At 38.8% G+C, this 27,249-nt stretch overlaps 1 protein-coding gene and 1 long non-coding RNA gene across 8 annotated transcripts in view; one reads left to right on the top strand and one right to left on the bottom strand.

Annotated features, from left to right (window-relative positions):
* Positions 1–663: 663 nt before the first annotated feature.
* CRLS1 (cardiolipin synthase 1) lies at positions 664–27,228 on the bottom strand. 7 transcript variants are annotated; one of them, XR_006200532.1, is made up of 8 exons: positions 26,776–27,228; positions 23,342–23,479; positions 18,155–18,284; positions 7,708–7,793; positions 6,285–6,353; positions 4,432–4,523; positions 2,121–2,346; positions 664–934 (listed from the first exon to the last, which is right to left on the bottom strand). XR_006200532.1 is itself a non-coding variant. In XM_042931586.1 (7 exons), the coding sequence occupies exons 1-7, from the start codon at positions 27,079–27,081 to the stop codon at positions 2,259–2,261; spliced, it is 909 nt and encodes a 302-aa protein (XP_042787520.1). In that variant the 5' UTR covers positions 27,082–27,228; the 3' UTR covers positions 2,027–2,258. The 7 variants fall into 7 exon arrangements, 6 of the variants coding, with proteins under 6 accessions (XP_042787520.1, XP_042787525.1, XP_042787522.1 ...); XM_042931586.1 differs by lacking the exon at positions 664–934 and having other exon boundaries at positions 2,027–2,346; XM_042931591.1 differs by lacking the exons at positions 664–934; positions 26,776–27,228 and adding an exon at positions 26,476–26,565 and having other exon boundaries at positions 2,027–2,346.
* LOC122215798 overlaps positions 26,175–27,249 on the top strand; it is a 28,430-nt gene continuing 27,355 nt past the window's right edge. Inside the window, exon 1 of the long non-coding RNA XR_006200534.1 lies at positions 26,175–26,200. This is a non-coding gene — a long non-coding RNA (uncharacterized LOC122215798). The remainder of the gene's footprint in view (positions 26,201–27,249) is intronic.

Here is a 27,249-nt window from a genome sequence, read left to right as displayed (position 1 = left end):
GAGGAGACACAATTCAACCCAAAACAGCATTTATTTCTACTATTAAAAAAAAAAAAAAAGTTTGATTTCCATGTGTCTTGTTTCCAAAATGTGCTGCAGCACAAAAACCATGCTGCTGCAACTCCATGTATCCAAGTTCAAGTTCGACCTGAATAGGTGTTTGAAGTTTTGAAAAGGCTTCCCAAAATTCTAAGGTGGAGCCTGAGTTTCATCACATATGTAACCAACAGAATCGGACGAAGCAATCTTTTAAGGTAGCTACCAGCTCCTGATTGAAAAATTGGAAAGCAAAAGCCAAAAATGTGACTAGCATAGTCTTCAGACATGTAATAATCTCAATGCCTTTTTTAGTTCCTATCAGGATTGAATCCATTATGTGGAGGCACCAAAATGAGTATCATGACTAACTCTTTACGCATGAGTATACACTCTAACACGTCTGATACAATTCCAGTGTTTTGTCAACTAGCAGAATTTACATTTTGTTACAGCTCAATATCCAAAACCCTGAAGAAACATGTACCATGTTTCTAACGGTTGAGGTGTACTAACCAGAGCCAGATTAAGACCTTCATACAAAAGGGACTATGGGCCCAACCCGTAAGTAGCTCCAAATAGCATCAACACTAAACCATAAGATAAACACAATGAAGTACAAAATTGTAATTTTTCCCACAAATACTTTATCTCAAGTTATCCCATTTTAAAACGTTTGTGTGCTTGCACTTTGCTAGTGCCACGGCGTGTTCAACGTGCTCCTGGGTGTGGATTCCACCTCCAGCTTCAGACTATACACAGGAGGTTCCAGAAGGAGAAAATGGCCAGCCACAGGCCATCCTTCTCTTCCTCACACCACCGTCCATCCGATTCAGTGACCGTGTCCCTGGCTGCAGGCTTCAGTATACTTCAGGCCACGGGCAACTCAGCTGCTAGTCTGGAAACAAGGAAGCCAGGACTGAATGTGACTGAGGGACACACTGATCCAAGGATGCCAGCACCAAGACGCGTGAATTTTGCTTATAACTTCGCATCTTAATTTAACACAGCTCAACAAGCTGTGTTTGGATAATCTCACTGCACACTTCCATATTTCACTTGGGACAGGGGGCAGCAACAGGCCTCCACTGTTAAGAGGAAGAAACCAGCAACAGCCATGGTCTTCCTCCCCTCTCTCCCTGCATCTCCCACTCTTCCAAACATCATGGTGTAGCCAGAGTAAGGACTTGTAAGTCAGATGGTCCCCAAAAAGTTATTTTTACAATGACGGTGCGAGTGATATATCTGAATGGATTTTACAAATCAGAAAACTTACACAAGAGCAAGGCTCATAGCATGTTATACAGACCACCACCACCGAAGGGACTTTTCCAGCTCTTTTATTCCTTTAACATCTTAACAAAAGATTCCCCAAAATTTAAAAAAACTTTTGAAAAATATACAGTTTCATATTATTTACATAACGTGGGTACAGGTTCCAGTAACATACAAACATTGCTATGTTAGAAACAGTGGAAGGCATGATGTAACTCACTGCCTCCTGGATGGTGCAGGCTAATGGACATGCTTTCATATTTCAACCACCTCTGTCACTTGTTATCCTGATACATAAACTATTAGGCACCTGAGAGGCTGGAAGACTACTGAACATGAACTTCAATACCTTCTATTTTGATCCTATAATTTTCAAAACTTACTGCATTTTAAGTCTCTTTACAAGTTTACTTCATCCATAACTAAGCTACCTTTATTGTCATTATCCTAAATGATCAAATATTAACCACGTGAACTATTAATGTATACACAGCTCTAAAAATCAAACATAAAACTGTGTAGCCAAGTTGTGTAGGATAGATACGTAAATCCAGGAAATTCCCTAGTGCTTTGTAAGCAATCTAAATTCTGTTAAACAGAAGTGGCAACTCTTCAGTTTCCATGCTCTGGACTATGTTTTAAAAAAATGTATTAAAAAGTGACTGACAATAATTGGAATAATTGGTACCTTATAAATTAATCAAGAAACCTAAGATAAAAAATTCTAAATTATAGTTTTATTTGTATTTAAAAATACATTGGAAATTCTGCATATGCCCATGATCAAGCTGATTTTCAATGCACATTACTTAAATTCTGACGACATGGTTTGTTCTGACAAGTCCTTTTTCAAGCTGAACACCCAAATATGGAAAGTCCTGTGGGTCTCCACCGGCTCTGCCACCAATGACGCATATTGCTTCCTTGCTAATGATGCTGGATGACTTTCATCTGCCCTTTATCACCTGAACAGTTTTTCGACCATAATGATAGTAACTGTAAGCAGATGCAGCTGTGGTGAATGCTGTAAAACACCTTTTATGGAAGATAGAAAGTTTAATTGTCAAGTCTAAACAACAGTAACCATGAGAATCACAGAGAATACATTTAATAGTTCTTTAAAAAGCAAACGGGTTATAGGTGGAATTCTTTTAGCTACAACAATCTAAAGCTACTGCTTACAAGATTTCATTTGAACTAGTAATGTCAAACAGAGTTAATATAGTTAATGAGCCTGAAAAGAAATAATACTAGCAACTGTCACTTTTACCCAGCCGTTACTCTAGCTGTCTTATGCTATAGTTTTATTTTCACAACCTTATCTTACAGAGGAGCAAATGGAGTGCCAGAGAACTTTGCTCAGGGCCACAGAACACTGTGGGAGCCTGGCATGGTTTTATCTCTAGAGCCCATGTGCTCTGTCCACTGCTTCATGCTTGCTTAGGATATTAGGCTTTTATCCCCTGCAGAATTCTTTTTTCTTTTAATGTTTATTTATTTATTTTGAGAGAGAGAGTGTGAGTGGGGGAGATCTCAGCAGACAGAGGGAGAGAGAATCCCAAGCAGGCTCTGCTGACAGCATGAATGTGGGTCTCAAACCCATGAACTCTGTGTGAGATCATGATGTGAGATCATGATCTAAGTTGAAATTAAGAGTCGGACACTCAACCTACTACACCACCCAGGAGCTCCTTCCTGCAGAATTCTAGTATCTGGGTCATTTTAAATAAAATCCAGCTTTTTTTTTTTTTTTTTAAACAATTTTTCCTTAAGTGAACAGCCAAATTAACCAGATTCTCTTTGAAGTTACTGAGTGATGCTCATGGCTTGCTGAGTGCTTATGCCCTAACGGGTGCACCTGTGCATGTCTGCTTCCAGTAGCCAAGAGCGAGATCACTGAGACTCTATTTTTGTTTCATCCCAAAGCTGTCTGTGCTAGCTTGGTAATCTAAATTCACACCTAACCAATGAAACATACATGTAAGAAGAGGTGCTATTTCTGAGAACTAAGTTGGATGCCTTGGAAACACTTTATAACAAAGTGAGTTGCTAAAAACTACTGTCAAAGGAGGCAATGTGATTGTTGAAAGGTCAGAAAAAATGGTAAAAATCTAGAAAGTTTCTGTACTTAGACTGCTTTGTAAAAGTCTTAGGAAGCAGCACAGAGCCTGCTTGGGATTCTCTCTCTCTGCTCCTCCCCGACTCATGTGTGCTCTCTCCCTCTCTCAAAATAAATAAACTAAAAAAAAAAAAAAAAGTTCAAAGAAGCAGCAAGTAAAAATCAGGTTATATTAGGAATGTAGTTTATTCACAGAGGAAAACTCCCACAGATGAAACAATACTCAAAGAAAAGGCATTGGTCCTATATCAGAAGACGTAGGATGAATCAGAATAAATGTACACTTATATTTTAGAAAATAAAATGTTTAGCATGTGTATCATTTTTATGCTTCTTTAGCTTAACTGACTGGTTAACCATTCTCTGGCTCAGACTGCATCAGGAAAGGTTTTAAAGTGTACTAAAATACAGTGCTTCAGTATCATCGTGGCACATCTGGACTCAACATTTGAATTTGACATATTTTCAAGGTGATACGTTAAGGCTCTAAGTAAGGACAATAAAATAAAAATCAAACTCCCTTCTCCAAGTTTCCCTCCCACTACGTCCCTATGCCACTAGGCTGGATGCACTTTCCCCTACCTGCTCTCCTACTCCTGACTCTGCTCAGGTCAGTCCTTCACCTCAATGGCCTACCCCCCACCCCACCCACACCCGTCTCTCCCTGTATAAACCCACTAGACCTCTTGCTCAAACGCCACTTCCTCCCTGAAGCTTTCCCTCTTCTCCCTACCTGGAACCAAGTACCTTTCCCTCCTCCAAAATCCCAATACTTACTTTATCTATACATCTCAACCCTTTTAACTTTCATGAAAACTGTAATTTCTACATCCCATGCTTGATAGTAAATTTAAGAACAGTATCAATTATACAATAAAATACCGCCCACAGCTTCACCCAGCTGGTGCTCAATAAACACAATAAGAACCGAGTAATTCTAAGACCACCATAATAAGCCAATTTGCTGACATTTGAAGACAGTAATTCTAAATTTAGCTTACCACAGTATCTGAAGATAAATGCTGTCAGCGTAATTGAAAACTGGAGCTGCCAAAGAAGCTGCCACCAAGATTAACTGGACTGCTGTGTTTACCTAAAAAAAAGGAGTCATAAATGAACAATGCCAACCAGATCCTGTTTCAAGCTCAAAAGACAAAGGCACAGCCCATCACGCTGTAACATGACATACCCTCAGCATGCTTGATGTTGTAATATCCCTGCCAAAGAAGCTGGCATGCATACAAAAGGGTGAACTTCACTAACCAGCTCCTCTGTCTGAACAGCTGCCCTTGACAGTGAGGATAAGGGCATCTGTCAGAAAATACTACTACCTTGAATTTCCATGGCAATTCAATAATGTTGCAAAGTTTTTTGCCTTTTTCAGTTGTCTGTTAAAATAGCCCTGTGAATGTGGAAAGAATAAAGCTACCTCTTCACAGAAAATGTAATGAGCTGAGTGACTAGCCTGCAGTCACGGCAGGTTACAGAACAAACCTAGAACCCAGATTCCCCAGCACTTCATTTGGTGCTCCTTCACTTGCCCAGACAGCAAACCCTATGAGGTCAGAAAACTGAAATGCACTCATCTCCATAAGAGAGGCCCTGGAAGAAATGAGTAGGTTTCCCTACATTACAAGACAGCAGGGAAGAGATAAGGAAGAAAACAGAACCAAAAATGCACTGGAGACTGCCTCCTCATCCTGAGAAGCATGCTGGGAAGTGTGTCAAGTATGAAGCACTGGGAAACATGCACAGAAGCATCTCTGTTCTAGAGTACAATCTGCAACCAAAAGACAAGGACTCCACTTCATCTTAAAAAATAAATAGTGAGGGGAGCCTGGGTAAGCTTCCAAACTTGGCTCAAGTCATGATCTCACAGTTCATGAACTGGAGCCCCACACTGGGCGCTCTGCATCAGCGAGGAGACCGCTTCGGATCCTGTCTCCCTCTCCCTCTGTCCCTCCCATGCTCATGTGCACATGCTTTCTCTCCCTCTCTCTCTCGCTCTCTCAAAAATAAACATTAAAAAAAAATAAAAATAAATAATAAAATTGTCTGGAGAACTTCTTGCACCTCTTTAAGTCACTCTCTAAACAGTGTTACACTCAAACTGCTGTACTTAATACAAATATAAGTCATTTAAATCCAAAAACAAAAAACAAAAAAACCCCACACCATCAGTGTAGATAAAAGTCAACCCCAGGGAGTTTTAGGTATAAAAGTATTTAACCCCTCTGTCCCAAAGATGATCTGTGTGCCTAACCTAGGGACAAGGCAAAAGAATAAAGTTATCAAGGCTACTAGAAAAACAAACATGCCGTGAGAGGCATTAATAGTGCGCTCTCTGTATGCAAAGATTGGCACAGTTACTGTCCTAAGAAGGGCTCAGGAAAAACAGATGGACAACTTAAGAGGAGCAGTGGTTTATCAGTACTGAAAACTTGTTCCTATCTTTTCCATGGAATAATCAATCTTGAAAATGAAGGGCCCAATTTTACGGTGTTTCCACCACAGAAAGGTGGGTAATGAAACCAGAAAGGAACCTCCATTATATTTTTGTATCTCAATCAAGCTGTGATTACATTTCCACCTCCCCCACCTTCCCTAAACGGTGGCCCTAATACCTCATTCAGAAACTTAGATGCTCAGACCACCAATAGAAAATACAACGCATATACTAAAGACCCAAAAAGCTAGAAAGAAAAAAAGAACTGGGTTAATGACCCCACTCTCTATCCCATGCAGTCAGGGCGTTTAAATTTGTCTCATTGTCAGCTGCTCCAGACTGAGGTTTACACTCATTTTAATAACCATTCACAGGGGAGTCACTTAAAAGGACATGTATGTCTCTTACCTTGCTGATGAAAGTTGGTTTTAACCTAGCAGTGGCATAGCAAGGATTGAAATACTTAGAAAGTGTTCGCTGGCAGAGGACAAAAAGATAAAGTTTATTTAATTTATCATTCAAGTTTAAAACATTTTGGTATTATATGTAGGTAACAGTTACTGAGTATTTACCACATGCCTGGTTCTATGCTAGGCAAGCCCTTTATCTGCATCTTCTTTTATTACCCTAAATGAGCAGTGTCTATATTCCTTTTAAGTCATACACAGGTTGCTGAAAACAGATTTTTTTAAATTTATAGATTACTCAATCCCTATAAAACTCTAACATAGTACCTATCATAAAGTCTACTTGACTACATCTTTTTTCTACATAAACTCAATAAATCTCCCTTATGGTATTTTCTCTCATAGACTAAAAAATAAAATTAATAAAATACTGCCATTTTCACTGCACTGAGAATCAAAAGATGAGGTTATTATGCAATCCCTACGTGCTCAAACATCGTAGATCAATGAATATGCAAACAAACCATTACACTGTGATTTTAAAAACTAGATCTAGACAATCCATAGTAGAGGCTAAATCAGACAGCAAAAGGGGCTTGGTTATACAAAAACTCCTAACAGTTTGCTGCTAGGGACAGGGCTAGCTGGTCTGGGTTTTATGTGCTATCAACTAAAAACGTTTTGACTTATAAACTTATAACTTTAAATCCAAGACAGTTAACATATAGTGCAGTACTGGTTTCAGTATAGTAGTAGAATTTAGTGATTCATCACTTACATATAACACCAAATGCCCATCCCAACAAGTGCCCTCCTTAATGCCCATCACCCATTTAGCCCATCCCCCCACCCATCACCCCTCCAGCAACCCTCAGCTTGTTCTCTGTATTTAAGAGTCTCTTATGGTTTGCCTCCCTGTTTTTATTTTTTCTTTCCTTCCCCTATGTTCATTTGTTTCTTAAATCCCACATATGAGTGAAATAATATATTTGTCTTTCTCTGACTTATTTTGCTTGGCATAATACACTCTAGTTCCATCCACATTGTCTCAAACAGCAAGATTTCATTCTTTTTGGTTAGCGAGTAATATTCCATTGTATATATATACCACATTTTTATCCATTCATCAGTCGATGAACATTTGGGCTCTTTCCATAATTTGGTTATGAAACATGCACTTTTAAAATTGGTCATTCACATGTTCACTGAACAACTACCATAGTAGGTGATTCAAATAGCAAGATAACAGTTGTGTGTGTTTTTAAAATATTCTTGGTAAATGGATCAAAAACTAATGGCCATAAATTACTCCAATAAAGTGAAACTCTGGATTCAATATAGTGGGGTTTTTTCTTTTCTTTTTTTTTTTTTTTTGCCTTAAGTTATAAGTAATAGTAAAAGAATTTTTTTTTAAACAAACTCACCGGTGTTGGAAGAGTTCGATATCTGACATAAAAAACAGCAGCAATCAACATTACATCTCTTGAAATTATCATATAAGTAAGTGGAACTGAAAATGAAGTACAAAAAATAATTCTGATTGGGATTTTGAAAATTACTGATATTACACTTACTCTAAAACCTCATTCAACCTTAACATAAACTGGTGTTTCACATACATAAAAATGTTATAATACTTATTGATGGTTTAGGGACCTTGTAGTGAACCAGTAATTTTTACGTTCTTCTTTAACCTATCTCAAGCCAAGTGAAGAACAGACTATGGCTTTTAAAGTCTAAGTCTGCTTTTCAGAATGTTGATCCTCTTGCCTCTTTTCCTTCTTGCATATGTTTTTAAGCTGTAGCTATTAAGTGTCAGCTCTACTCAGTCCCCACAATCTCCTTTGTTACTTCTCAGCTTTGTGAATTTGGAAAAATGATCACCATGATCGCTATACTTACGTGGAACGAATGGGACGGTGAAGACTGGAAAGGTTACTGGAAGACTTTATTATGGTGACTCAGATGCTCTGATGGCTTCTGCATTCTGGACTATTTTATAAGCAGTAAAATTTGCTATATGTACCACTTATGGAGAAGCCAAATATTTTAATTCGTGTCTGGCCAGTTCCTACCCCTGCAACTGCTATTTTTTTCTCCTGCCCATTCATTCAATAAATTCTTATTTAACCTGTTAATAGTATTCTCATTATTCCTAAGGTTCAATAGCATGGCCCCAGAGCAAGAGCCAGCAAAATATTTTAGACTGATACCCAAAGAACTCTCTTGCTGAATAATGGGAGGGCAGAGGTCCTATTTCACTTCACATCCTCTGTGCTGCAGGAAGTCTTAGCCAAGAACATATACTGCTTTTATTAGAAAAAAAAAATTTTTTTTAAGAGAAAAGGGGCAGGGCACCTGGGTGTCTCAGTCAGTTCAGGCTCAGGTCATGATCTCATGAATTGTGAGTTCAAGCCCCGCATCAGATTCAGTGCTGACAGTTGGGAGCCTCCTTGGGATATTTTCTTTTTTTTTTTTTCTTTTCTCTTTCTTTCTTTCTTTCTTTCTTTCTCTCTCTCTCTCTCTCTCTCTCTCTCTTTCTCTCTCCACCCCTCCTAAGCACACTGTCGCTCAATATAAATAAACTTTATTAAAAAAACGATAAAAAAAAAAAAAAAGAGAGAGAGAAAAGTGGCACCTGGGTAGCTCAGATGGTTAAGCCTTAAACTCTTGATTTTGGCTCAGGTCATGATCTCACAGTCCTGAAATGGAGCCCTGCGTCAGGCTCTACACTGGGTGTGGAGCCTGCTGGAGATTCTCTCTCCCTCGCCCTCTGTCCCTGCCCTGCTTGCACATGCATATACATGCAAGCACTCTCACTCTAAAAATAAATAAATAAAATTGTTTTAAGAAGAGAAAAAAATCCTGACACTCAGTTAAATTGTTTCAAACTAAAATAACAGGGTCACGAATATCCCTTCCATAATACTTTCAAACAGTTTTTCTACGAATTACTTTTGAGATCGTGTTTATTTATGGTCCTCTCCAGTTCTGCCATTCTATTGGTTTTGCAACTTGAACAAAATCTAACTACAGATTTAACATTTAAATCTCTGTTGGTTATAGTTATGATGTATGGGTAGATCCTTGGTCTAGTCCTTGATGACAAGACTATTTCAAAGAAAAAATGCTCATGGTACTTGGAGCACACAGAAGACACAGCTGTAGGAGTCAAATAACAGAAGAAGCCAGTCACGATTTTAGGAGAATTTTCGTGTTTGTAAAACAAACTTTTCAACAGCAGTCACTAGCTGACAGAACCCATCAGATCTTAAGATGCAACAAGCTCATGCAAATTACATATAGTAAACGTCCTAAACACAACTTTAGAAGACAGTAAACACCTGTTACTGTGTCATCATAGAGGAAAAAGGAATATTATCAATCCTAAATAAGAAGCTTCTACAAAAAAAGATGAGGCAATTTAATATATTGCAAAGACGTGCGTTCTTGTTCTATTAACCACCAAAACTACCATTTATTGAGCATCTGGCACTGTTTGAAGCATTTCATACATATTGTCATCTAATCTACATATCAACTCCACAAAATAGGGACCATCATTGTCCCCTTTTTACCAAGAAGGAAAACAAGCCTCAGGCAGATTATATAATCTGGCCAAGGTCACCAGTTAGTAAGTAGTACAGTCAGGAACGGAACCTACAGGTTTCATAAAAGCACAGATGAAAGCTCCCTGGGGGATTTTCACGTATGGCCAGGCTGGAACCCTACCGCAGCACCGGGTGATCTCTAAGGCCTCTTATACACTGACAGCATATATACAAGCTCTTACTTTGGTTCGTTGGGCAATTCTATCCAGGTCCCTGGCTTTTGCATCTTCTAACTGCTCCTCTTTTCTCTCCAGCCTTCCCTTCCCTCTTATTCCAGGGCTAAAGCAGCTTCCACTTTGCCTTCAGAGTATGATAGTGTGTTAGTGGGGGTAGAAATGTGTAAAAATGTGTCAGGTATTGTTCCAAGGTTTCCTCCTTACTTGCTAACCCTGTCTGAAACATAGGTGAATGTCTGCAACAAAGAGGTACATCATTGGCAAGTTTTATTAGCATTCAAGGGAAATTAATAAAACAAAGTCACTTTTACATATTACAAGTGGTACTATCAATATCATATACTGCATTGAAAACAATAAAATTTAATTTAGCAGAATAATTATTCCAGAAATGGACTTAAACCAGCAATAACAATTTGCTATACAGTAAACCAGTAATAATATAATGAAAAGGAATGGAAATCACTATTGAATAAATGTGGCAGAATACATACACAGTAGAAATTAACTTAGACTCACATCCCAGACTGTTATAAATGTAATAAATCAGGTAAGTTTTTTTTTTCATCCTTATCTCCCCTCCCATAGAAAGAGCAAGAAAAGTGGAATTACCCTAGCTGAGGAAGGAAGCACATTTTTTACTCTCGGCAAAACAAAGCTATTCAAACCAAGGTGGATGGAACTTTTACAAAGATGCAGGCAGTATAAAAATAACAAAATGCTAAGACAACATATATACATTTCTCCCCCTAAAACCCTTCTAAAATGACAGTGAAGGAATGAAAAGACATAAAGTCACAAAGAGAATGGGAAGAGGAAACAAATTTCCCCATTCTGTTTGTTAGTAAGAACTACTTTAATTCCAAGTGATTAAGGACATCATAAAAAGCCCAACAAATCCCAAGCAAGATAAATAAAAAAGACACCCATAACCAGATATATTACTGTGGAAAACCCCAAAGGCAAAGAGAAAATCTTTTTTTTTTTTTTTTTTTTTTTTTTTTAATTTTTTTAATGTTTATTTATTTTTGAGACAGGGAGAGACAGAGCATGAACGGGGGAGGGGCAGAGAGAGAGGGAGACACAGAATCTGAAACAGGCTCCAGGCTCTGAGCTGTCAGCACAGAGCCCGACACGGGGCTCGAACTCACGGACCGCGAGATCATGACCTGAGCCGATGTCGGATGCCCAACCGACTGAGCCACCCAGGCGTCCCGGCAAAGAGAAAATCTTAAAAACAGCCAGAGTAAAAAAGTTAACTTCAAAAAATAAATGGATTAGCAGTTGATTTCTTATATACCAATAATGGAAATGAAAAGATAACTGAACAATATGTTAAATACGATGAAATGACTACCAACCTAGACTTCTATACTCAATAAAAATATCCTTCAAGAACAAAGGCAAAATCAGAGAAAGACAAACACTGCCCAGTATCACTTATATGTGGAATCTAAAAAAATGAAATAAAATAAAAGTTGAACTCCTAGGAATAGCAAGTAAAAAAGTAGTTGCCAGAGGCTGGAGGATGGGAGAGAAACAGGAAGAAACTGATAAAAGGCTGCAAACTCCAGTTTTAAGATAAATATGGTCTAGGGATATGATGTAGAATATGGTAACTAGAGTTGATTACACTGTATTAGTATTGTATTAACTGAAATCTGCCAGGCGAGTAGAACTTAAATGTTCTTATACATACAAAAGAATAAAGGCAAAATAAAAATATTTTCAGAGAAACTAAAGACAAGAATGTACCACCAGTTGAGTTGTATTAAAAGAATTTCCAAAGAGGGGCGCCTGGGTGGCTCAGTCGGTTAAGTGTCCGACTTCAGCTCAGGTCACGATCTCGCGGTCCGTGAGTTCGAGCCCCGCGTCAGGCTCTGGGCTGATGGCTCAGGGCCTGGAGCCTGCTTCCGATTCTGTGTCTCCCTCTCTCTCTGCCCCTCCCCAGTTCATGCTCTGTCTCTCTCTGTCCCAAAAATAAATAAACATTAAAAAAAAAATTTTTTTTTAATAAAAAAATAATAATAAAAAAAAGAATTTCCAAAGATATACTTTAGACAAAAGGAAAATGATCCCAGATGGAAGGTGTGACATACACCAAAAATATAAGCCAGGAAAAAGTAAATATGAAGATACATCTAAATGAATACTGTATAAACAATATCATGTGGGTTTAAGAAGTATATAAAATCAAAGTATGGCAACAATAATCTAAGTTGAAAAAGGAATAAATGGAGGTAAAGCATTCTCAAGCCCTGCCAGTGCCCAGAGTGCATATTTGTTAACACTGAACTTTGATAAGGATGAATAATATAATTTTGAGAATAACTCAATGGAAACAGAGTGTAACACTTCCAAACTGGCACACAGGGAAAACAAGTATAATGTAAAAGATATATACGAATATAGAAAAGCACATATGAGCCAAATAGAACACATAAACTAAAGACTGCTACACAAATATTAGTAATCACAATAAATGTTAATGGATTAAATGTTCCAGTTGAAACACAAAATAGTGTTAGACTGGATAAAATAGAGAAAACCCATCTATCTATATGCTATTTATAAGAAATACCTAAAATATAAAGATATGGAGAAGTTGAAAGTGAAAGATTTATCTATCAGGCAAACACTGACCAAAAGTAAGCTAGTGGAGGTATAATATTCAACAAAACACACTTTAAGGCAATAATCATTATTGAAGATATGGAGGGTCACTTCATAATAAAACATTCAATTTACCAAGAAGACATAAAAATCTAATTCACATACACTTAACAGGACTTCAAAAGGCACAAAGCAAAAATCGGAACTACAAAGAAAAATCATGGAAAACTTGACATAAAGTAGAAAAACTAACCTACTCTCTCAGTAACTGAAAAACAAGCAGATCAAACAGAAAAAAAGAAGTCAGTAAAGATTTAAACATCAGGATTTAAAATCTGACCAACTGGATGTATATATAACATCACAGAACATCACCAACTAACTACAGAATACACATTCGTTTGTTTTTGTTTGTTTTTTAAATGTTTATTCGTTTTGAGAGGGGGAGGGGGAGGGGGAGAGGGAGGGGGAGAGGGAGAGGGAGAGGGAGGGGGAGGGGGAGGGGGAGAGGGAGGGGGAGGGGGAGGGGGAGAGGGAGGGGGGAGGGGGAGAGGGAGGGGGAGGGGGGGGGGGAGGGGGAGAGGGAGGGGGAGGGGGGAGGGGGAGGGGGAGGGGGAGGGGGAGAGGGAGAATCCCAAGCAGGCTCTGCACCATCAGCACAGAGCCTGACATGGGGCTGGATCTCAGAAATCGAGAGATCATGACCCAAGCTGAAATCGAGAGTCAGATGCTTAACCAGCTGAGGCACCCGGGTGCCCCAGAATACACATTCATTTGAAGCACACATAAAATTTTTATAAAATTTGAATACTGGGCTAAAGCACTACTAAAATCCGAGCATGTTCTGGATACAAGGTAATTATGCTTGAAATTAATAATAAAAAGATACCTAGAAAACCCCACAAATTATGAAATACATTTCTAATAGCCCTATAAGCCAAAGAAAAAAATTAAAATGAAAATAGATTATTTTGAACTCAATAATGGCAAAAATACTCATATCAACAGATGCAATGCAGTGAAAGTGATACTTAAGACAAAATGTATAGCCCGCCCTAAATGTGAACTTTAGAAAAGCTAAAAAGCAATGAGTTAAATATTCATTTACAGCTGTGCTATTCAATACAATAGCCACAAGCACCTGAAATGTGGCCAGTCTGAATGAGAGGTGCTATAAATGAAAACTACATGCTGGCTTTTAAGAGCATAGTATGAAAAAAACTCACTGATTACACATTGAAATGACAATATTTTTCATCTAGTAGGTTAAACATTATTAAAATTATTTTCACTTATTCCCTTTTATTTTTAATATAGTTACTAGAAAGTTTTAAATTTCATATATGGCTCCCATTATACTTCTACTAAACAGAACTGATCTAAAGAATTTAGAGAAAGAACAGCAAAGGAAACCTGGAGAAATAAATGAAAGAGCAAGATTTAGGGGTGTCTGAGTGGCTCAGTCAATTAAGTGACCAACCCTTGATTTCAACTCAGGTCATGAGTTCACATTTCGTGGGATCAAGCCCCATGTTGGGCTCTGCGCTGACAGCACAGAGTCTGCTTGGGATTCTCTCTCTCCCTCTCCCTCTGCCCCTCTCTCACTTGTGCTCTCTCTCTCTCAAAATAAATAAATGTTTTTTAAAAAGCAAGATTTAATGGAGTAAGCCTATCAGACAAAACCTGTAATTGGTTCTTCAAAAAGATTCATAAAACTGACACACCTCTGTTAAGACGATTCAAGGGAAAAAAGAAGAGACAAAGAACTAATAATCAGAATGAAAAGGGGGGCATCACTACATACCCTACAGACATCAAAGTTAATGTGGATACTGAATAGTTAATGGTAAATCTTTATAAATAGAGCTGTAATGGACAAGTTCTTAGAAAAACACCATAACTTACCAAATAGACAAAAGATGAACCAGAAAATCTGAATCATCCTATAACAAAAAAAAATGAATCACCTATTTGAAAACTCTTTCCTAAAGAAAACTCCAGTCCTCAATTCAATAAGTTCTACCAAACATTTTAAGAGGGAATGTTGCAAACTCACACAAACATCTCCCAAGATGGGGAAAAAAAGTAGACTTCCTAACTCTTATTATGAGACTAACATAAATTTGATACTAAAACCTAACAAGGATATTCAGAGAAAAAAATTGCAAGTCAACTTCATGAGCATGGATATGAAATCCTCAACAAAATATTAGAAACCAAATTTAGCAATATTTTCATAATATATCATGACCGTGTTAGATGTATAGCAGGAATTTCAGGGTGGTTTGACATTAGAAATCAAAAATATAATTCATCACATATTAACAGCTTAAAAGGAAAATAAACACAAGTCTCATAATACATGAAGAAAAATAATTTTATAAAATTCAAAACCCAACTGTAATAAAAACTCTCAGCAAACTCCTAAGAGAAGTGAACTTCCATAACCTGAAAAAAGGAGATCTATCTACATAACCCTACAGGAAGTATCTTATTTAATAACAAAATGTTGAGGAGTGCTGGGTGGCTCAGTAGGTTGAGCATCAGACTCTGGCTCACGTCATGATCTCACATTTTGTGGGTTCAAGCCCCACACCAGGCTCTGTGCTGAGAGCTCAGAACCTGGAGCCTACTTCGGATTCTGTGTCTCCCTCTCTTTCTACCCCTCCTCCACTCACTCTCTCTCTTAAAAATAAAAATTAAAAAAAAAGAGAGAAAATGAAATAGTAAAAGCTACCATTTAGAAAACATCAAAATTACCCAGCAACTTGGAATAAATTTAATAAAAAATTGTTTATTACCTCTCTGAAGAAAACTAACATACTGACATTATAAAAAGACCTAAGTAGAGCAGATATATCATGCTTGTGAACTGGAAGATCATTATTGTAAAGATATCAATTCTTTCAAATAGATCTAGAAACTCAATGAAATCCCAATTAAAATTCCAACAGGTTTTTCTTGGGAGTTGGAAAAGCCGATTCTAAAATTTACACATGAGGAACACCAGGCTGGCTCAGTTGGTGGAGCATCAGGCTGTTGATCTCAGGGTCATGAGTTCAAGCCCCATGTTGGGTTTAGAGATTGCTTAAATAAATTAACTTTAAAAATATATATTTAGGGGCGCCTGGGTGGCTCAGTCGGTTAATCGACTTCAGCTCAGGTCATGATCTCACAGTTTGTGAGTTCGAGCCCTGCCTGCATTAGGCTCTGTGCTCACAGCTTAGAGCCTGGAGCCTGCTGCAGATTCTTTATCTTCCTTTCTCTCTCTCCCTCCCCTGCTCGCTCTCTTGCGCGCTCTCTCTCTCTCTCTCTCTCTCTCAAAAATAAACAAACATTGGGGCGCCTGGGTGGCTCAGTCCATTAAACATCCAACTTCAGCTCAGGTCATGATCTCACTGCTAGTGAGTTCAAGCCCTGCATCGGGCTCTGAGCTGACAGCTCAGAGCTGGAGCCTGCTTCGGATTCTGTGACTCCCTCTCTCTCTCTGCCCCTCCCCTGCTCATGCTCTATCTCTGTCTCTCAAGAAATGAATAAACATTAAAAAAAAAATTATAAAAAAAATAAACATAAAAACAAATTAAAAAATAAGATTAAAAAAATAAAAATTACACACAAAATGGAAAGGGGTTAAGAATATCAAAGGTGGAAGGACTTGCTCTATTATTTAGTAAAGCAATAATAATTAAGAATGGTACTGGTGCAAAAATAGACAAATGAGTGGGGAATAACCAGACAACCCAGAAATGGACCCATGTATATATGACAGTATGATGAGTCTGGAAAGTAGACTTTTCAATAAAAAGTGCTGGGATAATTGGGTAACCACAGAAATAGAAAATTAATTTTTAGGAGAGAATTTTTTTCTAAAACATCAACTAGAAAAAATGTGAATAAAAAAAAATTCCTAAAAACTTTCCAGTACAAAACATAATCACATATCAAGAAAAAGGTATCAGAATGGCATGAGATATCTCAATAGCATGATAGAATTTGGAAATCCACAGAACAGGATTCTTCAAAATTGAGTGAAAATAATCTGCAATTGAAAATTATGCTCAATTCAAATCTCAATCAAGCATGGAGGGCAGAATAAAGGTATCTTAGAAATCTGTATAATAAAGACACTGTGAACCTCTAAAATGCTGGCTGCCACACTGCATCCTTGCACAAGAAATAACTAGAGGCTGCACTCCACCCAAAGGAAGATCTCAACAAGGAAGCCATAGGAGCTTGGAAAAACAGACCCACACAGAAGAGGGACAACAGAAATTCCCAGAATAATAGAAGAGAAGTCTCAGCTTGCAAAGCAACCTACACCAATTATTTAGGTAAAGGTCACAGCAACATTATCTATAATTACTAAAACCTGGATACAAATTCTATGTTCAAAAGTGAAATATCTGGTCAACCTCCATAAAATAATACAACAAAATACAAAATAACTCTAAAAAATCGGAGTCATGAAAGTATGCACACACATGCACACATGCACACACAAGATCATTTGGATTTTAAACAGTGTCAACAGAATGCTCCTTAGGTTCCTTTCCTCCCCCCATACTGTATTAGAATGAGAGTACCCCTACCCCTTCAACACCCCCCAACCATATGTATACCAAAAATCTGACTTTCAAAGAAACACATAAATACAAACATTAATCTGATTTATTTTTAATTTGGTATGGGAATTTAAAAGCCTAAAAGTAAAAGCCTCTATATTGAGGAAACTATACTAGACTGAAACACCATTACACTTCTTCCTATCAAATGTCAATAACATGCTATTTATTGAAGGACCATGTGGCAGCGCTTTCTTTATTCTCAGATTCTATTTCTAACACTTGGAAATTAACAGTTTCATCTGACCCAAGGGAGAAAAACTAAGAAATAATAGCTTAAGTAGAAAATGAACAACCAGAAAAGCACATGCAAAATACAAAGCAAAAGATTATACAATTCTGTTAGAAAGAGTATTCAGATATGAACAAACTATATATGATTTGAAACTCCCTAACAGTGTCTAAGTAATACTAATGTGAAGTTTTATAGACATCCTCAGGATTTCAAAGCGCTCGTTTTTTATGATCAAATTACACTTAATATATAATAGACTTCTGAAAACTTTAAATTGCTTTCAAAAAACTACGCAATAAGGGTATAAAATATTATTTCAAAAAATTCTAGACTGATAGGAATTGGCACTGTGAAATAATATTTGCTTAAATTTAACTTTCAACAATCTAAGAAAACAACAGATTCTACTAATATAACGAGGACATAAATTCTAAAGTAAAATAACAGCCTGACAAGCAAAGCAATTCAATAATTTAAAATTAGGGAAATAGTTTAAAGTTGAAAAATATACTTTTGGAACAAAAATTATCTATCTCTCAATCAAGAGAAATCCTAAACTGACTAATGTCAATCTTCCCTATGCTATTTAAAAGTACTCATGATGGCGTTCTTACCTGGAATAAGATCTGCATAGGTCAAGCTAACATATAAGATACTGATAAGTATTTTATCAGCAAGTGGATCAAGAGCACTTCCCAAAGCTGATTTTTGATTGGCCCAGTTTCGAGCAATAAATCCATCCAACTGAAAATAGAAGTTTTTTTTAATAAATGTCAGGATCCGTACAGAGCAGATACCTTGAAAGTTAATAGATACCAGAAAACAACTGTATTTTCATAAAAAGTTAATAAAACCTCTTCTGTTTCTTACCCCCAAACCTTCTCATTCTTTCACTAGTATATATTCAGCTTCCAAATTACCAACTGGTCTGAAAATAACTTCACTTTTCTACAGTACTTTTCTTTCTCAAGGCCTTCAGGTATTTCTTATATTTTCATAAGGCCCTTTTGCGGATTGAACTCAGACGCAAATTTAAAGATGTAAAGAACCCAAATAAAACTCACAGAAAGCATGGCTGACAGAACAAGGACTAGGAGCCCCTCCCCTTTGAAAGCCTTGGGCTATTTCACTACAGCCAAAATAGCTGCTTTTGCTTGCAAGGCCAGACTTGTGACTCTCACTCCTACCTACTTTTCTATGATATGATCCAACACTCTTAAGTTTTCACTGTTATCATTTTTCTTTTTTTATTGTTTCGTGCAACTGTTAGTTCCAGGTCTGACTGTATGTGAATAAAAAACTCAATCCTCTGTACCTGGCCTACATAAAAATTTTGACATGCAAATTACTTATTAACTATTCTTGAAGGCAAATTGCATTTTAAAGCAGAGGGTGTACATGGTTATCAATGGGCCAAATCGGGCCTGGGAGGACTTTTGTTGAACCTGCCCAGCACTTTTAAAAATGTAAATTAGGGGCGCCTGGGTGGCGCAGTCGGTTAGGCGTCCGACTTCAGCCAGGTCACGATCTCGCGGTCTGTGAGTTCGAGCCCCGCATCAGGCTCTGGGCTGATGGCTCGGAGCCTGGAGCCTGGAGCCTGTTTCCGATTCTGTGTCTCCCTCTCTCTCTGCCCCTCCCCCGTTCATGCTCTGTCTCCCTCTGTCCCAAAAATAAATAAAAAACGTTGAAAAAAAAAAAAATTTAAAAAAAAATGTAAATTAGTTGCCAACATTTAAATATTCAAAAATTAACCACAAAAATCCAGATCTCAAGTTTCACTTGACAAATGGGAAGATCTCATCACCCTGGGGTCACAATATGAATCGAAACCAAATATCTATCATCTATTCCCATTAAGTAAGGGAGGCTATTTTCTGGCTTTCCAAGTCCCTACTTGGCTTTCACTCATTTAACTTCAAGCTTCAACAAATGTTTGGATTTTCTAGTCCTATTTCCAAGGAAAAAGATCAAATTAACTTAGACATAATTTAACATGGTACATTTTAAAGGATAAATAAGTTCTGTAAATCTCAAGTATTCCAGTGAGTTCGAGACAGAAGTACAGGACAATGGTTAAGAACTTGCTCTGTGGCAGAACATAACTGGTTCAAGTCCTGGTTCAGCCATTTATTACCTATGTGACCTTGGGGAAGTTATTTGGCATAAGTTTCCCCTTCCTTATCTGCAAAACCTACCTCAAAGGGTTGATGGTCTTCAGCACATAACGGGGATTAATACTTGTTTAGTACTTGGCAAATCGTCAAAAAAAGCAGTTACTAGCTATTACTACACTAACCAAAATAACATATTTTTTTTTCTTAAGTATACTACAAGTAACAATGTCTAACAGAAAGTACCTAGAACTGGGTACTGGGGCCTTGGAAGATTCAGGTTTCAGTTCAGTTTCTGATCTTGAGGAACTTAATCTCCCACTTTTCCACCACCATTCCATCTGGTCCTCCCCGTTCCTCCACCCACATTAGATTCCAAGGTCATCAACATCACCACTCCTTTGCAAACATCTGTTAACTCCCTTACTTCACTCTTCACCCTGCTTACACACAACTATCCATTTACTCCAGGCCTGCACCTAAGCAGCTGACCATTGCTCAAGAATACATAAATGGGCTAACTGGTCTCACTTCAAATTCAGGACCACAAATCTCCCATGGGCATGCAGTACTGCCTGGTAATCCCATACCTGCCTGTGTTTACCTTCTCTTTTCATACTGTTGTTCTCACCTCAAGCCTAGTCTTCCTTCACTCCAACTCATGTTCTTATCTATACTTTCCTTGAAAAATAGAAACAGGTTGTTAACACTCCCTTATATTCCCACCTGCAAATCCACCACTTACCTGCATCCATTCACATTCTCTCTGCCTTCCCTGATTCCTGATCCTAGGCCCTCTCCCCTTCTGTGATTTGCCTTTCTTCTCCTCCATCTCTCCTGCATCATCAATCTCCTTTTTACCTGGTCATTTAATTAACCAGTTAATTAACCACAAAAATTTCCCCAGTATATATAGCTTTAAAAACTACCTTCCCTTGACCCTACACTTCCCGGTACCCGTTCAAAGCAAAACTTCGTCAAAGCAAGGTCTCTGTCATTACACCTCACATGTGTTGCCAACCCACTCAGTCCCCATTCCTTTAGAGATGGTGGTCAGAAAGGTCACCAACGTATTCTACATTTTTAGCGTACTTGACCTCAACTCAATTGAAGTACTTTCTTCACTTAACTTCTGGGACATCTGATGGCCTAATTTTCTTCCTTGCTCACCAGCTGTTCTTTCTCAGTGTCCTTTCCTGGCTCCTTTTTTATTACTCTACTCACTGCTCATTTCTCTGATCCTATCTCTTCTTTAACCCAGTCATTTAATTTCACCCAGACTTGATCATCCATATGCTGACAACTCTCAAATTTACCTCCAACCATGACTTCTTCCAACTCCAAACTACTATATTCAACTACCCAATTGATACCTCTATGTCAACAAGCATAGATATTCAACAGACATTCTTGGTATTTTTCTACCCTGTCCTACCCTGAGTGCTTCCCATCACAAAAATTATTACCTTCATGCCTCAGTTGTTGAAAAGAAAACAAAACAAAAAAGTAACAGCCTATCACACATATTTCTCACTGCACATATGCAATCCATCGACATCAACTCTATCTTCAAAACATGTCCCAAACCCAATGACTTCTCTCCAAACTCCCACCCCAGGCCAAGCCACTGCCACTCCCCCAGGTAACTGTAAGTCTCCTAACCAGCTTCTCTTGTTTCCACTCTCGCCTTCTTACAACCTATTTCCCATATACAATATCAATCAGGCTTTGCCATCCCCATTTAAACCCTGCATGGCTCCAGCCATCTGCCCAGTGGCCAACCTAGATATCAAAACCTCCACAGAGTAAATGTGAAATATGGTGACAGATAACTCAGGTTTTCACATACACTCTCATATATATTTAGAAATATGGCAAATGAGGCCTGAGTTCAGTGAATATTGCAATCACATGTGGCAGCTAAAAAAAAAGGTACAAGGAGGGGTGCTTGGATGGCTCAGTCAGTTAAGCTTCTGACTTCCGCTCAGGTCATGATCTCATGGTTCTTGAGTTTGAGCCCCACATCGGGCTCTGTGCTGACAGCTCAGAGCCTGGAGCTTGCTCTGGATTCAGTTTCTCTCTCTGCCTCTCCCCGGCTTGCACTGCCTGTCTCTCTCTCCCAAAAATAAATAAACATTAATTATAAACATTAAAAAAAAAATTTTTTTTTAAAGGTACAAGTTAAAGAAGAGCAAATTGAGTAACTAAAAAAGATCTCATCTGTTACATTTAAAAAAAAAGAAAATACAACCCCATTACCAATATAATGGCCTTTGACAGACTTGGAGTGTGTCTGAGTAAAGGCCTTCAGACTTCAGAGGCAAAAGCAGGGATCAAAAAAAAAAAAAAAAAAAAAAAAAAGAAAAAAAAAAAGATTGTGAGAATGGGGAGAAATAGTGACAAACAGGAGGTAAACTCTGGAAAAAAAGAAATAGGAACCATTTTGAGAGAATTTTTGATGCATATTTGGAAATGCTATATAACAATGCAAATGTTCTCCTTTGTTTACCCTGTAAAATCTTCTATCTTAATTCTTCTATGTTGCTCACCAATGCCAACGGGCAGGTGGAATTTTGTTTCTGTGAACCTCAAAGGGAATAGTTGACACTACAGACACTATATAACTATTATTTATAGGAAATTAGTTTCTCTTCATTCTCACTAAGTAAGTATCAAGGAATGCTTTTCAAACATAAATCCGTTTCAAGAGGCACCAAGTCATTATTGACTGTCTAGGTGCTCACATGGATCTCAGATCAGCCTTGTACAAGAATATACTGTATCTATTTCTACAGGCTAACTTTGCTCTGATTTTAAATTTTCCCTCCATCTTTTCACCACTTCCCTCAACTAGGTTTTTGTAGGACATAGTTTTAAAAGCCATTTCAAATCCATTATGCAACAAGGTGGGTGATAAATACAAGTAACGTCATACATGCAGCTGGCTGGTCAGTCCACAAAAGCCTATTTCGTACATATGTTGCCCTCTCTTGTAAAATGTTTGCCAAGTTCTAATTTGAAATAACCTGAAAAAATGCTTCCCTCTCCCAAAGCTGAAACAGTGTGTCAAGTAGCTCTTTTCTCACTTGTCTACTAGGGGAGTGGAAGAAGGAAGGATACCTAATGCCTGGATCAAGGCAGGATCTTCTGCTGGGTGGTCAGAGGGGTGCAGAGCAGGGAACAGGGAACAGAAACCAAATGTGTGTGGGTGCCTATGGCTTGCTCCCAGCATAAACCTGACTAGAGCTCTGACCTCTACAAGTGTCCTGGCCACAATAACTGACCCACGGTCTCTCCACCAGTAAAACCAACTATTGTTGCAGATCAGGTATCACAATAAATAGAAACATAGTCTCACAACTTCTTTCCTTTATTTCTATCCCTAAAGCAAATACTTGGCTCCTTGGGAATTTCTAAGGGTTTTTCTTTTCCAAAGAAGTGAAAAACCAAGAACAAAAAGCACCCCCTCCTACACCTCCCAACAACTTTCACTTCCTTCCTTAGATCATTTAAAAAATAAGAGTCCCACACAAATGCTAAAGCCAAGTCCTTATACCAAGTACTAGGTCAAATTCATCTTGAGGATTTCCTTCCAGGGAGAAGCAGACTTAAGGCTGTGATATTTCAGTGTAGCAGAGACCCTGATACTTGAAAGGGAAGCAAAACAGAAAAAGTGCATTTACAACTTACCAAATCAGTTAGCCCAGCTAGAGCAAATACTCCTAGTGCAATATTAAAATCCTCTTCAATAATCAAATAGCCCAAAACTGGGGCCAAGCCAATTCTCGTCATTGACAACATATTTGGGATTGTCCATGGGTTTTCATACTGAAACGTAAAGACAACAAAATTTAAATTAAATGCTATGAACTCATACTTTAAATTAAGTATATTAGAAAAATATATATATACCAACTTAGGAGTTAGAAGCTACATAAACTTTAAATTTAGTATTTTGAGCTTTAAAATCCAATCTATTATTTACAGACCATAGCTCTAAAACTGGAATACAGAAGATGGAGATATATCACGTAACCCACAGACTAAAGTGTCTGCTATACAGAGCATATATATATATATATATATATACATATATATATATATATATATATATATATATATATATACACATATATATATGTATATGTATATATATATATGTATGTATACACACACACACACACACACACACACACACACACTACCTAAAGAGAGAAAAAAAACAAACGTATATCATCTACCATACAGGTCAAGACTTCATGATTTGAAGTCAAACCTTACAACACTCTGCTTTTAAAATTGTAACTTCAGGGGCGCCTGGGTGGCTCAGTCGGTTGAGCGGCCGACTTCGGCTCAGGTCATGATCTCATGGTCCGTGAGTTCGAGCCCCTCGTCAGACTCTGTGCTGACAGCTCAGAGCCTGGAGCCTGTTTCAGATTCTGTGTCTCCCTCTCTCTGACCCTCCCCCTCTCACATTCTGTTTCTCTCTCTCAAAAATAAACATTAAAAAAAATTTTTTTTTTAAATTGTAACTTCAAGAAGGTCTTGTACTTCAAGTAGACAATCTAAATAGAGTGTTAGGGGAAAAAAGCACCAAATGATCAACCCCAGGCATTTTTTGGTTTAAAACACTAATTGCAAATAACCTCCCTCACTCCTCTGCAAATACCCATCAAAAGAAGGCTAACTGCTATGGTGTATGGACATATGAATGAAGAAGAAAAAAATTTAATTCCATAATCTCATCCCTAAATGGATAACTGCTGGAAAAAAATGGAGCTAGGAATAGCAATTGAGATCCTTAGGAAATACAGAAAAAATCTGCAAATCTGTTCAAAATAGCCATGAAAATGAAATGTTAAGATTCCCACCTAGAATCTGAGTGTTTTATGATTCCTTGAAACTTCACTTAAAGGCAAGGTGTTTGCAGTTGGCACTAACAAAAGGGCTCTTTGGCAGCTACTCTGAAGAACATTCCTTCCTTGCCAAACAAAATGTTTCATGAGAATATTTCAACTTTAAAAAGCCTCAGCCTAGTGAAGCTAAGATAATCTGCCCAACAGGATACAGAAATAATACCAGGAAAATGTCTCCCTAAAGCCTGGATTTTTTTTCCCCACCGGTGAAGGCTGCCAATTCTACCCCATGGGACTGTCTCCTAACAAGACTAACCCTACTCTTAATCAGTAACCAAATAACCTGAACCTTAATTTCGATTTTTTTAAAAAGTGATAGTTTCCATTTCTTTCTTTTTTTTAACTTTTTAAATGTTTATTTGAGAGGGAGACAGAAAGCATGAGCCGGAGAGGGGCAGAGAGGGAGACAGAATCCGAAGCAGGCTCCAGGCTCTGAGCTGTCAACACAAAGCCAGACATGGGGCTCTAAGTCACAAACTGCGAGATCATGACCTGAGCTGAAGTTGGACGCTCAACCGACTGAGCCGCGCAGGCGCCCCTACAGTTTCCATTTCTAAAGAAATCTTTTAAGATTCCAGGAACGGTCCTGTAAGAAAAGGCAGTTTTCTAAAGATACTAAATTTGTGTTTATAAACAGAAACTGGCAACACAGGTTCACCTTAGTTTGAAGAGACAGTGGGGTTGTTTTGGGGTCAGATGGCAGAATACTGCCATTGAAAACTACAGAAAAACGTCAAATTCTCTAAGAAACAATTGCCAACCAAGAAGCAGTATAAACCTCCACTACTCAAGGACCTTTTACTGAAGGTGGGCCATATTATGTAATGAAATGGGAACATTCTTGGAACATATTCCAAATTCAAGTTCAAAGGCCAGAGTGTTTCAGAGTCCAGAGAACAAAAGATAAGCCTGTTCACCATAATGTGGTACAGAATAAGTCAAATACTGATCCAATGTTACAGCAACTCAGAAAAAAAAAAAAAAAAAAAAAAAAAAAAAAAAACAAAAAAACATAGTTCATGACTGAAAAAAAGGAATCACGAGGCAAAAGGTCAGAATAGAGCCCCAAATATACATAAGGCAAATATCCATAATGTCAGAATAAATGACCAAAAATATCCATAGGGCAAAATTAAAAACGAAGCTGCAATAGCCACATTATTTCATTTGGAGAATTAATCAACAGAACTGTAATGTTGTTGGAACAGTGAAGAGTTCTTTTTAGCTCCACATAAAATATTTTAAAGTACCTCATTAATTTCTAATCATTACATTTGTAAAACTTTATAAATTGAATTAAGAGAGCTAATCTCAGATTACCCAACCAGATAACCTGTGGCATACTCGACCAACTACTGCCGTTCTTGGGAAGGACTTCAGCCACGATACGGCGGCAACCTCAAAGCATCCAGCATTCAAACTCCGACATGCTTTAGCTATTAGTGGAGTTGAGACCCCTGCCAGGATGTGGCCACCTCAACCCATGCTGCACAACTGACAAAAGCAGTACAAGGGCCCACTGAAGACATAACAATTGAAGATGTAATAATTGCATGAGTCTTGCTAACATGACATCAAAAGCTCTCCCACATTCATGATCTGGTGTCTTCTGCTTGGGCAATTATTTCAACAGGTAAGTGGAACGATATTTCGTTCCGTTACCTCAAGAAGAGATTTTAATCTTTTTCTATAATTAGAAATTAAAGGGTCTTTTAATTACAACTTAATTATCCTTCATCTTACAATACTTAAGGTTACCAAAGGTCAAATGATAGTGAACCAAACCTGCACAAGCAAAACAGGCTGACATACTTTTCTAAAGATTTCTACTGACTTGCCCTAAACATTAGGGAATGGCTTCGGAGAATTAAAAATAGACTTAATGAGACAAGTGAAGGCTATTTTTACCAATGCAATATCCAGAGGCCGGTCCCGCTAAAGGTGCGGACAGAAAGGCAAGTAGGGAAGGAGGGATTCTAACTTGACCGCCGAGACCGACGGTGGACTCGTCTGGCACCCCTGAAATTCCTCCCAAACGAATAATGACCTGCCCATAACTTCTCTTCGGGAAACGGTTCCCAGGTTCTGGATCGGAAATGTCCGACTTGGGCCGGCCAGGGCACGTTATTCGCGTCCAGGTCCGAGCCCCGAGAGGGCCGGCGACGACGACCCAGTGCTGCCGCCCTCCGCCTCCTCCTCGATACGTACCAGGCTGGCGGCGCTCGCCGGGCCCCAGCGGCCGGCCCGGGCCTCGGCGGCGGCACCCCCTCCAGCCGCGGGCCCGGGGGCCGCCTTCCCTGCGCCCGAGCAGTGGCCTCGCGGGCCGGTCCCAGGCAACCTCAGACCGAGCGCGGCCGGGCGCAGCCACCAACGCTCCACCAGGCAGCCTAGGCAGCCGGGCACGGAGCGTAGCAAGGACCCACGGGCGCGCCCCTTGCCCGGCCGCGCCCCCGGCGCCCATGCGGCGCTGCGAAGGGCCCCCCATGAGCCGCGAGCCACGCGAGAAGCCAGCATGACCCTGCGGCCGCGCCGTAGGGACACAGGCGGCGAGAGCTCAACAGCCTGGGGCACTGGCAAGCCGCCTCTCCATGGAGTCCCCGCAACGTCGGAGAAGCTCAGCAGCCTCCATAGCAGTTTTCAAAACCCAGCACGCTCCGCTTATACAGGTGGCCAGGAGCCGCC

This window comes from Panthera leo, chromosome A3 (assembly GCF_018350215.1).
Source record: "Panthera leo isolate Ple1 chromosome A3, P.leo_Ple1_pat1.1, whole genome shotgun sequence".
NCBI lineage: Eukaryota > Metazoa > Chordata > Mammalia > Carnivora > Felidae > Panthera > Panthera leo.
This window is presented reverse-complemented; position numbering and strand designations above follow the sequence as displayed.

Bases quoted from the DNA above. Each gene is read 5' to 3' on its own strand.
- CRLS1 (XM_042931586.1), bottom strand. From the start codon at position 27,081: ATGCTGGCTTCTCGCGTGGCTCGCGGCTCATGGGGGGCCCTTCGCAGC. The intron at 23,480-26,775 runs GTACGTATCGAG...TTTACGTTTCAG, and splicing joins CGGCGAGCGCCGCCAGCCTG to TATGAAAACCCATGGACAAT. The intron at 6,354-7,707 runs GTGAGTTTGTTT...GTCCTCTGCCAG, and splicing joins ATCGAACTCTTCCAACACCG to CGAACACTTTCTAAGTATTT.